Raw genomic sequence first — 13,566 nt, forward strand, 5'->3', positions numbered from 1 at the left:
ATCTATCTATCTATCTATCTATCTATCTATCTATTAAGCCATTTTAGTATCAGGACATTAGGAATAGTTTCTTGCATATAGTTTTATTCCATTCAAAATAATGTGATGCATATTTACAAAATAAAAAAGAAATTAAAAAAAAGATATTTGATGTAATAATCCCTTCTGTGGGCATAATGCAACAGCTAATCAAAGAAAATTGTCTCTCCCCTGTTGTGTCATTATCATAACAGATGTACTGTTGCGTGTGGTTGAATATAAAGCAGATGGTGGAAAACACTCACACAAAAGTGTTTAGAAAAATGTAAAGACATAAGTGCATCATAATTTGAATGTGATCAAATGGAACATGTGAAGTAAATATTTTAAAAAGGTTTGAAATTCTCAGTACTCCCACTATATCGAAAAAAAATTACCTACTGTCGTTATACCTGTTGCCATGCCGCCCACTAATATTTCCATATTGATCACCTTTACGCTGTTTGATATAGATGGAGAAAGCTAACGTAACATCAGGAGAGTCTTTCATCCATCAGATATTTATTTCTTAGAAATCAACGCATTAATATCGTCCTCCGGTTGAAGGCTGTGCCACTGCGCGATGGGCCGCCTCGGGTTGGCGAGCATGTCCGACCAATGATGTTGCTCGCTTCCGGCGATGCTCCCGCCTAGCAGTACTTTCCCAATGGCGTCGTTTTTTCCGATCTTGTCATAGTCCAACACGGTCACTGCGACTTGCACTTTCTGCAGATGCGGAATGTCAAATATTTACGTGTAAGAAACAGCCAACGGGATTGTTACATATTTCTGCTATCTCTTGGTGTACCTCTATTTGTTCACACGACACTTCAAAGCTGAACGACTCATTGTAGTAAGGGTTCAAAGTATTCTTCTTGATGCTGGTTTTCTTTTTCTTAAGTCTTTTCCCATTCAGCATCAAGTGGATCTTCACATAAGGGTCTAACGAGAAGAACGGGAACATTTAACAATGCCTCAGTAGCTCCTTAACTCAAGCACTAAAGAGTCTGGAGATTAGAGAGCATGCTTTGTTGTTTGACTCACCTGATAATCCACCCACATCCATTTTCTTCAGATTTTTGGCCTCCAGGATCACCACAGTCAACTTGCCTGCTGTCGGAACGTACCTCAAGGACAAACAAATATCTCCGAGCCGCTCACTCTGACATGCAGCAAGAGAGGTACACAGCAAAATATGAACTCCTCCTAGCCGCATTTTCGATATTGCTCTCGTATTGCACAACAAAATCGAGGTCTTATACACACACCTCCTCTTTTTCCGCCTTCTGCAGATCACGCCATTCCTGCAGCGACTGGCTGAAGTCCACGCTGCTCATCGGGATCTTCACCACCCCAATGGCGTCGTGCTTGGAGAAGCGGTCAAAGTCGTACACGGTCATCACCAGCGTCTTGCCGCCCAGCTCCGTATACGGTACCTGTACATACTCATTGTTATTTGCTGATTTTTTTTTTTTTTTTTTTGTGTATCCTGGAGCAGAAATATATTCATCTGAAATTCATTCCCACTGTAAATTTTAGTATTTAAAAAAAAAATAATAATCAATAGGGAAAAAATCACCTTAAATGTGAAGGTCTCATTGAAATTGGGTTCCAGAGTCTTTCTGTGAACTTTGGTTTCAAACTTTTTCTTTTTGTCCGGGAGCAGATAAACCTTAACGTAAGGGTCCGAGCTTCCGCCCACGTCCATGGCAGGAAGTCCGGCTGCTTGTAAGATGCCCACTACGAGCTTGTGTGAGAACGCAGATTGAAGATTAAGAAAAGTTCTGATTGTCAGATGATATTTGTAGACATCTCACCATATTATCCGTGAAGTTGTAGTCCAATGTGAAATGTAGTCTACCCAAATTTTCATCCTCCTTCGGCTGGACGTCTGACAACTCGGTTTCCTTCTTGCTTTCGACTTTTACCGGCTGGACACACAACATGACGTCGTGTGACATTCAGTCAGTGATTTATGATCCTGTCAAAATTTATGGGGATTCATGAACCAGTTGTGTTGCAGGAGCTGTACCTCTTTGGAACGTTCATCATTTTCCATGTCAAAATCTTCGCCCTTGCTCTTCTCTTTTCCTTTTTTCTTGTCCTTGTCCTTTTTCAGACATTTCTTCCACGCGCACACTCCGAAGGAGAGCAGAACACACAAACCGACGATAGAGAAAGCCACCAGCAACCACGATGATGCTGCAAAACATTATGAACGCAATTTATTGAATCGTAAGATTGTGAGGATCTAATTATTCCCACGGCACTCTGAAAGTGTTTTTTATTGGCTAAGACAGTCCAGCATGTTGACATTGTCTCAACGATGTAAGTCAGAAGATATTTTGCGTTGACTCACTGTGGATTTGATGAGGCTCGCTTTTGAATTTATCAGGACTTCGACCTGCGGGGTGCGTTTGGTTTTCTGTGGCGTTGGACCCTTGGGCGCTCGTTGGGACGATCGGAAAAGCTTTGTTGGTTCCCGTCATGTTGTGCTCCTCATAGAACGGACAATTGCATCCTTGGAGAAAAGGAGAACAAGTGTGAAGAGAACAATAACGTTCAGAAGAGTAAGAACTTTCATCGAGGCTATTAAAAATTTTGGAGCATCTAGATATTCACTTGATTTATTTTTATTTTTATTTGGCTGACTTTTAGGGCCTAATACTCAAAAATTTAACCAGCAATACACAGCTTGCAAAAAAAAACAAAAACCACTTAAATGCAACTGATCAATTGAGACTGTAATATTCTCGGATGACCGTCAGTATCGGATTACTTATTTTTCTGCTGTCCAGGCACAAATGGGAAAGCAGCAGGATGCTCCACTGCGACTGACCAAGCCGTGACATGGAGGGCAGAGGGGAGCATCACGCGCGAGGACATGTCGGCCCGCTGCTCCAGAGGTGACTGACAAGCTATGCGCCAAGATCAGTTGGACACATTTTTATTTATTTTGATTTTTTAATAGGAGTCTTCGTCAATTAATCCTCTTCTTTTATTCGATAACTACAGATTTTCATTCATGTTGCAGGCTACTCCAGCTGAACTTTGTACTGCTCATCAAATAACATGTCGGATTATAACAAACAACAAATATTTACACTTAAATTCACACCAACGGTAAAATGACACAGGGAAAAAAAAAGCATGAGTCAGAATTTCCTGACTAGGAATCAGACATGCCAACTAGTCCTCCATTTTATTTCTGACTTAGATAAATAATAAACAATTAGAAAGTCTTGCAAACATTTACATTTTATCTTCAAGATAGTAACTTTTTCTAATATTCAAGATGCAAAATCACGTAGACAATTTTTTTTATATTTAAATACAATAAACCCTCATTCTTATAGAAACAGTCCTGACAATAGCAACATTTTTTGTCTTTCTTTCTAAAATTGTTCAACATCACAGCGAGTCACAAAACAGACCTACCGATATCCCGACTGTCCAAACAGCAGCGATGTCCAGACTCACAAGTGCTCCCTTTTCTCCCCACGTACAGAGAGGAAGATGAGGATGAAGAGGAGGAGGAGAAAGGATGACAGAAGTGGACAGGACAGGCGGAGGACAAGCATGTGGTAGGGGAGAGAGTCACTTTGACAGCCTTTGTGTTTTTACGCCACTCTGGAAGTTTTACGAGCCGTAATGAAAAACTGGACAAAGTAATTTTCAATGTAAACTTTGCTTAAGTAGCTTCTAAGCGAAGGAGTCTCGTGGGACTACTTATTTTTCTCTGCCTCATCCATACAAGTCCCCCTCGTTGAACCATTTGTGAATATTCATCAGTATAGTGACACTGCTTTTTAAAAGCTTGTTAGCATACTGAAAGTTCAGCACTCATGTGAATTAACATTCCGATTGAGCACATGAGCACGTGTGTGAGCATGTCTATGCATAAGCGCCACCATAACGTCTATGTATAGACAATAGCTGCCTGATTTAGAAACTTAGGATGTGGTTTCTGCAACAACAGAGAGAGATCAGGTTCCAGACTCGGGCCCTGTTCACCTTGAAACACCAGAAATGAGCAAGAGAAGGAAGGCAGGGTGAGACAAAGAGAGGCAGGGAAGGTTGCACACAAAGTGGACTCAAGGAGGAATTCAATCATTTTTGACAAAGGTTAAGGTCATAAAATACTAGGTAGGCCTTTTTGTGTCATCTGGGGAATACATTGAGGGAGTCCTTCCAAATTTATAAGGCAAATATGACAATAATGTCAACTAGGAATAAAAATTAATGTCATTTAAAATTCTTGTCTACAGTCTAACATAAGTAGAGTTGGGTATTCATGTGACCAAATACATACATATACCTGCTATTTCAAATGCAGAATAAATGTTCTAATACAAATATATAGCGAAAATCTGTACGTAAATCAAATCATTTTAATTAAAATGCAATTCACATTGCCACACGCTAGGCGGCAGTGTTGTTTGCTGATCAGCATTGCGTTTGCGTACCTACAAGAGAAGAAGCGCCGTCTCCTGGATACCGATGGAAGCGGCGTTGTTTTGATTCCGTTAAGGTGAGTTCTGCTTTTTTATTTCCTCAAATATTCTCGTCTGTATTTGACTTCTAGATAGGCAAATGGTTCGCTTTTTCAGTCCATGAGTCAGATAAAGATGCAAAGTGAGACGGCGTGAATCGCCCCTTGTCAGTTTAGTGATGAGAACGCAACTAGATGCTAACTATGCAATACGTCGAGTGTATTGTCTGCAAAAAAAAAAAAAAAATCTTCATTATAGAGCTATTCCTAACGTAATGTTTATCGGGTGTATGTCAACAGTGTACAATTAATCCTAATGAACGAATTATGTCTAGTAAACCCATCCAACTGGACTTTTCTTCACTGTAAATTGAATAAGTAGTATTGCAATTTAGTAGCATGCAGATGCATGTAGGAAACATGCTTGTAGGATACAGATAATATATATATTTAATTTTTTTTGCAGGATCATCAAGCTGGGCCCAAGGTCATTGCTTGCATTGCCATTCATCCATTTTCGCTTGTAGACAAACAAGCCTGCACACTCGCATACAGTTCAGAGTCTTAGAGGAGTCCAACATTGTGGAATGTGGGAGGAAACTGGAGTGCCCGGGGAAAACATGCAAACTCCACACAAGCAGGTTGGAGATGAGATTCTGTCTCAGAACAGAACTGCCACAGCGCTGCCCTCATTTGCATTATTCTAAATATATTTACATCCTCCAGCCTAGGCAATGTGAGCATAATGTATTTTGCAAACTACCTTCAGACATCCCTTTTTTTTTTTTTTTTTTAAGTAATTAGGAATGCAGCCAGTGCAGCATCTTCACCAGAAACATGTCCTGCAGACTGCGTGCGCACTGGAGGCCGTCGTCCTGCGCACCTTCGGCCCCGAGGGAGGGCAGGTGCTTTTCACACGAGACAACGGACAGGCGATGTTAATCCGTAGCGGAACGCGCATTCTCACAGCGCTACGACTTGAGCACCCGCTCGCTAGGTAACAACTCAGCTTCTGGCAGGCAGATAATCAAATGCCTGACTATGTCAGCATTAAGTTTGATGTATAAAATACTTTGGGGACAGCCAGAGTTGTTGAGATGACATGAAATTTTGCTGACACCTTTTATTTGATTCTCTTTCATTTTAGGATGCTGGTCGAGTGCGTCTGGAAGCATAGCGGGAAAACGGGAGATGGATCCAAATCATTTATCCTTCTCGTGGCGTCGTTGTTACGCACCATTTACACCGCAGCCTCTGAGGAACCAAATGTATCTCGCGTACACCATTCAAGGGAAGCGGCCCAGTCCACCGCTGCTAGGCGCATGGCTGACCAAATGCTGGCTTTTGCTTCAGAGAAGCTGGAAGATCTGATTGCTCTTGCAGTGGCTCCTATCGGATTCAGCCTGTCAAGCACGCAATCGGCATCAAACTCTGATGTGGCTCATGTCGAGACGTTGTTGGCGTCTTTCTTTCGTACCCGTTTGGGTTGCGCCCACTGTGACTTCATGGGCGGGCTCATTTTCAAACTGCTCGGTAAATGCTCTCAATCGGATTCTTCTTCCTCGTCACTCCAATTTCTAAACGACAATTTCCCCGCGCTGCATACGCGGGTGTCTGGCTTTCCTGTTAGCTGTTCACGTTTGATTGAGGGGCAAGTCATCCACAGGGACTTTGCCACCTACTGCGTTGGCGATCAACATCCAGTCAAGGCGGTAGTTTTTAACATAGCCCTGCACCGTGAATGGCTAAACGCAAGTCACATGGTGGAGATCGGAAACGGAACGTCCGGCAAGAGCATCATGCACTTTAGCGCCTGGGCGGAAAGCTCACTGGAGAACGTTTTTGCCTGCCTTCAAACTCTCGGAGTCTCCATCCTGCTATTTGCTGTCAAACAATCCGAAGCCGTCCTGAGTTTAGCGACGCAGGCGGAAATGTGCGTGGTGGAGTGCGTGGACGAAGATGAACTCGCACTCTTCCTCCATCTCAGCGGGGCCTCGGCCGTCACAGATTATCGGGAGATCCGACCGGAACACGTTGCTTCTTTGGCATTTTGTCGACCGATACTTCTGGGAGCCCATAGGTGAGGACACATTTTATGACCACACAATATCGCTGCTGCCATCATGTGATTTGAAAATTCTGCCGTTCCACAGATACGTTCACGTGGCTTTTCCCGATTCCAAAGTCACCCAACCAAGTAGTCTCATCATCTGCGGCTTGGGTGAAGGGCAAACGGATCAATATGCAGGTGCCGTCCAGGATGCCGTCCGCATGCTACGTACAACATGGGAGCCCCCGGGTGCAACCGGTAAAGATCCATCCTCTACTTTGCCGGGTTTCGTCATAACCGCCGGCGGCACTTTTGAGTTTCTCTTACACTACGCTCTCCTGCAACACGGCATTTCTGAAAACATACCCGTTGCGTGCCAACTCTTGGCAGACGCGTTACTGAATCTTCCACGACTGATTCACTCCAACAAGGCAAAACGTTTCTTACAAATTCAATCAAGAGTCTGGAGCTTTTATCGGAATCCTTTCCTACCTGACGGATTGTTATGGCAGCCGGAGATTAGCCTAGCAAATCACGGTGAGAAATGTTCTCAAGGAGACACCGCACCAAGTCGGAATTGGTTATCGGGGCTTGAGTCTGTTTCATGTAAATTCCATCTCATTCTGGCTGTGCTGCAATGTGTCAAAAACCTCCTACGAGTGGACACTGTGCTACATGTAGCCAACGAATTGCATCCAAAATCAACCAATGATTCATCAGATGATGAAGACTAAATTTTTAACCTTAATTCGTGTGAGTTGCTGCCACTTTATCATGTTTACCATTTTACCTCTGTTTCTTAAATTCATTTGTTATCATTTTACAAGGTGTATATAAGAGGCAAGACGTACCAACCTTTGTGTTTATTTTGGCCGCTCACCACGACTCCTCTTTCTTATCTCATTTTTACTTGCACTCTTCCCCCCGACCACCGCTAAAGCAAATAAGAGAACAACACTTACTCGTAAATTTAAACACATTCCTTTGCACAATCAGTGTTATCTTTAGCGGAGGTCTCAGGGTGGAGGGCTGGCTTGTCAACAACCAAATCACTGTGTACTTCCCTGTTTTCTAATCAGACCCGCACCAGGTCTAGTCAACGCAGCAAGTTAGTTCCTATGAAGTGGAGTTATGAGGTGGGTTTTGTTTTTTTAAAATCAAGCACAAAAACAAGGCTTCTTTGAAATCGAATGACAACTCGGATGTCGGAAAAGTTGGTGCAAGTTAGAATAAAAGCGTGATCCAGTCAATATTTAACTCCATGTTTGTTTATTTGACTCTTGAATCATCTGTGTGTATGATATGAATCAACCAATATGAGTAAAATGAAAACATTTTGAAAATTCAGAACGTGATAATGTGGATTTATAAAGAGAATAAAAATGTGACAAAAACAGGCATTTCTTGAAAGAGGTGAGCCAACAAAATGAAAAATAACACTTAGATCTAAATTACAAAAAGTAGTTTACAGCTGAGAATCCTGTTAATTCAAATCCATTCACACATCCATTTGGCAGTTGTTGGATTTTTTCGGTTGCACACTCGCAACTCCTTCCGCCAATAAGTGAGAGGCCTCGATAGAGATGTGATCGATAAACAACGAGTTGATCTTTTAAGATGTTTTGCACTAAATTCACTCAGGTGATCTCAATGTGGGACATTTGTCACTCAAGCACAGATGCGACCCATTTTATAACTGGGCCTGACAACCACGTAGACGTAAGGGTGTGAGATTTCCTCCTCCCCCACCCTATCGAACTGGCAGTAGGGAGCCATGTAACTGGGAATGACATCATGCAACATTAACGAGGACCCCAGTATACGTCTGCGGGTATCACACCACCTCCCGAGACTTCCTGATAGCGCAGCACAGGAGCATGCTAAAGATCATCCCAAACACCTAGCAAGAGAAAAAAAAAATTGTTTGTTGCATTCTCGATTGAGCGGGTTAAGCGAAGTTCATTACCATAATGACCCCAATGGTGATGCCCACTCCTCCTATGATGTGGAGCTTGGAGTCAAAAACTTCATCAATGGCATCGGGGCAGCTCTGGAACACAAGAAGATTTATGTAGGCTTTTCTCGGGTCTTGCTAGTAAAACCATTGTTGCCATAGAAACCACAGCTAAAGGAATGTAATGGAAAAGCTGCACCATCATTATGTGTTATGGATATGTAATTACGCCATCGTTTTAATCTTTTAAATGGGATTCATGAAGCCAGAAGTGAGCAAACTTTGACACGGTTCTTTAATCCGGCCCACCAAGAATTATCAGGAGTCTGGGAATTTTGTGGAATATTTGTTTTTTCAGAAATTTGTTTTGGTTTTGCAACATGTGATTCAAATTGGCTTCTGACCAATGTAATTGATTCCTTAATTATAATAAAAAAAATAAAACTTTAGATTTAATCTAAGAAAATCTGTGGTAATTCTAACATTATTTTATTATTAAAATCAACATTTTTTTCTATTTCAACGCTTTTTGACCTCATCGAATGTGCTGGCTCATCAGTCTTTTTATTTATTATTTATCTAACTCAAACGTGGATATCGAGCCCGATAGTTTGCCCAGCCACTTGCCATTTTCCGACCCTTGTTTAAAGTTGTGATCCTACCTTGATGATGAGTGCCTCAAGGAGGTCTCCTTTAGGACAGGTGTCTTTGGCACCCTCAAACACAGTACCAGTTGGACCGCAACAGTTGAGCTGCAACAACACAACACCAAAACTCTTAAACAACGCGGTTGTTTTTTTCCTCAGTGGATCTTGTTGCTAGGCAACACTGTTTATTTTTTTTGCATCTAGGCCAAAACAAATTCGATGCCTGATCATTATGGGATATATCGCTGTATCTATTTACAGACCATTCAAACTAGATTACATCCTGCTTTCAGGCTTCATGCTAGGCTTGTCTGATTAGCTCCAAGAGTGAAAATACAATCAATGCTTTAACTGTTTTCATCCTTGACTTGGAAACAAAAGCTCTACTTGGCATTGTAAACCGGATTATTTAATCCTCGGGGTATTTTGATAAAAGCATGTCAGATCTTTGATCATTATGAGGAAGCTCACTCCAGTTTGAATCACACGCAGAGTTTCTCGAAGACGCTCATCCTGTCTTTCTTTGTATTCGTTGTAGGTCTGAAGGTAGAATGTGGTGATGTCATCCACCACCTGCCGTGCAAGCAAAAAAAAAAAAAAAATTACATCTTCCTTCTTTTAGAACTCATTTATTGTTTTTGGCAAATGCGACTTTATGAAGACTTAAGCCAAGTGAGTTACCGTACCTTGCTCTGGTTGGAAAATCCCCAGATGCCAGCGGCGACTTCAATGGCAAAGATGATAAGCAGGAAGAAGAAAAACTATGAGGAGGATAAAGGGAGTTAGAATTCCGCGTTAGCATGCATAAACAAGTCAAGTCGTCTGAGCGGAAGTGAACTTGATTTACATAGAGCCCTCCTACTGGGAGATTTAGTACAAGACGATTAAGAGGAGGCGACGAGTGAGCCACGCAGGAAGTGGACAATAGCCACATCTAAGCCTGCCGGCTGGCCTTGGCCCTCTTTCGGCAAACGCTGATGAAAACGGGCATTTCAAAGGCTCGGGGTCGATTCACATTCTACTCAGGCTAAAATCGGACCGGAAATCTGAAAGATCAGTTTTTCCCTCGGAGTTAAGCTTTACTCACAAATCTACTTAAGAGCGTTTAATTGTCACACAGGAACCAGAGGAACCAAGATAAGTCGTAGTGAAGAAGTCATCATTTCTAGACTAATTAATTTAACTTGTACTTGGGTTAAACCATACATACCAGTCCCAGCATACACGGAGACTCCTGGATGGCACCACAACATCCGAGAAATCCTACAATCATCATTAGCGCCCCAGCGCCAATCAGGACGTACACACCTACACACACGACAACAAAAATCATACCAAAACTGCCTTTTGACCAGATTCTTTTTAAAGGTAATAATATTTATTTATTGCTTGTATACAAATGTTTGTGGCTCGCTCCTAACATCTAGCGCAAAAGTAAACCGAGTAAATCTTCTCTGTCTGATTAGTAGTCCTGGTTTTAAATGTAACATTTGTATAGAAAAGCCTCTTACCGGTGTAAAACACATATGGAGACTCTGGTCCTTCAAACAGGCCTTTGGTCTTAGGGTCTAATCTCAACCACAGGCCGATAGAAAACACAGCAGTGCCTGCAAGCTGAAGCAACAACATATAAAAAAAGATTTGAATTCATTTGGGATCATTATTGGCAAATTACACTTTATTAGGAACATATGCTAATTTAGGGTTTTCCTATTTATTGACCTTAAGCACATGTGTGTTCTGGCTGTCACTGGTACACACAAAGTTTTTTTATTTTTCAATCACCAATCAAAAAATTAAAAATTAAACTAATAATTTCTGATGATCCCTTATGGCAAAATGTCGCAGCGCAGTTGTTAGGAATGACTTTTCTAATCCAATACAAGAGTCAAATCTGTTTTCTTTTCACCTCTACAAACTCTCACCTCAAAAATAAACAGTATTAAAGTAATGCTTCCATAACAGACAGTGTCAACCAAAACAAAGCTTTGTTTTATTTGTTAAGACATTTCATAAACTTCTTGTATTGGGGTTATCCTGGCATATAATCCAAAATGTTTTCAAAGATGTGTGTACACTTTTACCGGATTCCTCTACCTGATACTCATTCGTGCACGAAGCCATTTTGTTTTGAGCACACATGCTTGGACATGACTGTCGAACTTCACACTGACTCATCGTGAGCGTACGCCATAAATGTAACCACACGTATCTACTGATTGTGTTTTTCCTGAATATTTAACTCACAAAAATAGAAATGGACAATCCACCAGCCATCTTTGCGCCTAATTCTCTCATACACACACACACCTAACAGGAAAAACAAAGCACACCTACCCAGAAGAATAAGTTGAATATAAACATGAGATACTTGATGCATTTGATCCCCCCAACGACAGCCATGCTGATAAGTTAGATGACAACCTTTAAATTCCTGAGAGGAAGTTAACGTGAGCTTAAAACGAGTTTAGAAGTGAAAAGGCCACGCCTTCAGTCGCCTGAACGCACACTCGGGGAGTGGCGAGAACTTCAGGGCCTACTCCACAAACTAGCCTATCACTCTTAAGCCTGCCCATGTTCCTTCCTCTGTTTGTTTCTTGCTTGCATAGATTGCGGTGGTAACGACTCCTGTGTGAGAAGCTCCAGGCAGTCAGCCAAAATTGTGAAACCTCTGATGGCAACACTGTTAGAACACGCTGACATTAAGCTAGATACATTAGAGAGTTTTGCCATCTTAACTGTTTTATTTAAAATTTAACAAAACTCACATGGGATGTGGAAAAGGAATTGGAAGGTGTGTTTTTACAGCTCTTAAAAGCAGTGCCATCTAAAATTATTTGTCCAACACCAACTATAGGTTGCAGTATAGCCATGAACCTAATGAGGATTTGCATAAAAAAATATTTGAATATTCCTATATTAAACATAATTATGTTTTTTATGTAATATTCAATTTTCCATTGCTGGTCATTTTTTAGCTGCAAGGTATAATTATCAAAAAAACTATACAGTGATCCCTCGCTACTTTGCGTTTCGTTTATCACGGCTTCACTACATGGCAGATTTTTTTTCCAAATTAAAAAAAAACATTTAAAAGTCTAAATAAAACGTCTAAATTGAGGAAACGTGTCTAACCTTTAGGACAATTTTGCACCAAATGTTCGTTTACATTCCTTTAGAAGTCCGTTTTCGCGTGTTAGCACGATCGTGAATTAGCATCTTTCCGCTAACTCGTTAGCCTGCCCCGTACTTCGCGGATTTCACTTTTCGCGGGTGGTTTTTGGAACCAAGTATCCGCGATAAACGAGGGATTACTGTATTTATATATTTTTTGATTATGCAAAATTTCACTGTGTGTGTAATATTCCATAGGTAGGAAAATGTAACATATATGTATTTTGTATGTTTACTTATACAAACCCCATTTGGAATTGGCCAACTGAAGTAAAATGTTTTTCCGACACATTCACGAATGAGAGGCACCTGAATATTTTTAGCAATGTCCCTCCCCGCCGCAGCATTTCCTCTTTCACCATGCCCCCATCCCCCTTGTGATGCTTTGTTGTGCTTATTTCCATCTAGAGCTGCAAAATTAAACATGACCAAAAAAGGAGAAAACATTCTTGCGAAACCCACAAACTGTTTAATATACACACTTCTAGATAAACAAACACCCACATGGGACACACCCCACGAGTTTACTGGGACTGGGAGACATAAATAGCGTGCATGAGATATTCAAGAGTCACACACACACACAACAGACCCGAATACACACTCACGCACCATCTCCCTGACATGCGCACTACTTCTCCCCACGTGACCATGGCCAACTATTTGTAATCAATAAATGACAGGCTGGTTCAATAATTAAGCGCGTTTCTATTTGTTTTATCTTTCTCGCCAAACCATTTATAGATGCAGTACGCGCAAATCGTGGAAGTGGAAGTGGGTCACTTGGCCACTGGGGAGGATTACTGCTCCTCAGCTGAGCCTACACGCGCCCGGGACTACGTACAGTAGCGGTCCCGTGAAAATAAAAATAATAATAAAAAAAAGATTCAAATGAATCGTAACCCATTCACGATACACTGCGACAATATGAGGTTTTGCACAATTTCATATTTCCACTCACGACGCACGGTCGTCAATACGCACAGCCAAATAGATTGTAGTTTTTAAATGCGCTCACCCAGAAGATCAGGTTGAAGGCGAACATCAGGTACTTGATGCACATCTCTCCGCCGGATAGCGCCGCCATGACGAATGTTGTGTTAGTAGGAGAGGATTAAAACCTTTAATTGTGATCGCCACTTCTCCACGCGTGGCGCTGCTGGTGTTTGCATTGAATGGTACCCGCCCCCCATCCCCCCCGAACCTAGCCCACCCCCCTCGGCTGCAAAAA

At 41.7% G+C, this 13,566-nt stretch overlaps 3 protein-coding genes across 5 annotated transcripts; 1 reads left to right on the plus strand and 2 right to left on the minus strand.

Moving 5' to 3' along the window:
* Positions 1-64: 64 nt before the first annotated feature.
* LOC125971081 (synaptotagmin-1-like) lies at positions 65-4,505 on the minus strand. The gene is made up of 9 exons (XM_049724009.2): positions 3,457-4,505; positions 2,378-2,539; positions 2,051-2,220; positions 1,836-1,949; positions 1,598-1,765; positions 1,287-1,454; positions 1,063-1,180; positions 827-960; positions 65-744 (listed from the first exon to the last, which is right to left on the minus strand). Exons 2-9 carry the CDS (start codon positions 2,505-2,507, stop codon positions 541-543), a joined length of 1,206 nt encoding a protein of 401 aa, XP_049579966.1. The 5' UTR covers positions 2,508-2,539; positions 3,457-4,505; the 3' UTR covers positions 65-540.
* Positions 4,362-7,817, plus strand: bbs10 (Bardet-Biedl syndrome 10). 2 transcript variants are annotated; one of them, XM_049723999.2, is made up of 5 exons: positions 4,362-4,549; positions 4,977-5,151; positions 5,315-5,507; positions 5,658-6,590; positions 6,664-7,817. In XM_049723999.2, exons 3-5 carry the CDS (start codon positions 5,317-5,319, stop codon positions 7,292-7,294), a joined length of 1,755 nt encoding a protein of 584 aa, XP_049579956.1. In that variant the 5' UTR covers positions 4,362-4,549; positions 4,977-5,151; positions 5,315-5,316; the 3' UTR covers positions 7,295-7,817. The 2 variants fall into 2 exon arrangements, with proteins under 2 accessions (XP_049579956.1, XP_049579955.1); XM_049723998.2 differs by having other exon boundaries at positions 4,363-4,549; positions 5,308-5,507.
* Positions 7,813-13,520, minus strand: cd9a (CD9 molecule a). Of its 2 annotated transcripts, none has more exons than XM_049724011.1 (8): positions 13,354-13,520; positions 10,673-10,775; positions 10,372-10,469; positions 9,848-9,922; positions 9,633-9,734; positions 9,177-9,266; positions 8,527-8,610; positions 7,813-8,460 (listed from the first exon to the last, which is right to left on the minus strand). In XM_049724011.1, the coding sequence occupies exons 1-8, from the start codon at positions 13,420-13,422 to the stop codon at positions 8,395-8,397; spliced, it is 687 nt and encodes a 228-aa protein (XP_049579968.1). In that variant the 5' UTR covers positions 13,423-13,520; the 3' UTR covers positions 7,813-8,394. The 2 variants fall into 2 exon arrangements, with proteins under 2 accessions (XP_049579968.1, XP_049579969.1); XM_049724012.2 differs by lacking the exon at positions 13,354-13,520 and adding an exon at positions 11,499-11,672.
* Positions 13,521-13,566: the final 46 nt, after the last annotated feature.

Source organism: Syngnathus scovelli, chromosome 6 (genome assembly GCF_024217435.2).
Source record: "Syngnathus scovelli strain Florida chromosome 6, RoL_Ssco_1.2, whole genome shotgun sequence".
Classification (NCBI taxonomy): domain Eukaryota; kingdom Metazoa; phylum Chordata; class Actinopteri; order Syngnathiformes; family Syngnathidae; genus Syngnathus; species Syngnathus scovelli.

Coding starts and splice junctions, on each gene's coding strand:
- LOC125971081 (XM_049724009.2), bottom strand. CDS start 2,507: ATGACGGGAACCAACAAAGCTTTTCCGATCGTCCCAACGAGCGCCCAA. Junction 1,950..2,050: donor ATGATGAACGTTCCAAAGAG/GTACAGCTCCTG, acceptor TTGTGTGTCCAG/CCGGTAAAAGTCGAAAGCAA. Junction 1,766..1,835: donor ACAACTTCACGGATAATATG/GTGAGATGTCTA, acceptor TTCTCACACAAG/CTCGTAGTGGGCATCTTACA.
- bbs10 (XM_049723999.2), top strand. CDS start 5,317: ATGCAGCCAGTGCAGCATCTTCACCAGAAACATGTCCTGCAGACTGCG. Junction 5,508..5,657: donor CTTGAGCACCCGCTCGCTAG/GTAACAACTCAG, acceptor CTTTCATTTTAG/GATGCTGGTCGAGTGCGTCT. Junction 6,591..6,663: donor ATACTTCTGGGAGCCCATAG/GTGAGGACACAT, acceptor GCCGTTCCACAG/ATACGTTCACGTGGCTTTTC.
- cd9a (XM_049724011.1), bottom strand. CDS start 13,422: ATGGCGGCGCTATCCGGCGGAGAGATGTGCATCAAGTACCTGATGTTC. Junction 9,267..9,632: donor TGCGTGTGATTCAAACTGGA/GTGAGCTTCCTC, acceptor GTGTTGTTGCAG/CTCAACTGTTGCGGTCCAAC. Junction 8,461..8,526: donor TCACCATTGGGGTCATTATG/GTAATGAACTTC, acceptor TTCTCTTGCTAG/GTGTTTGGGATGATCTTTAG.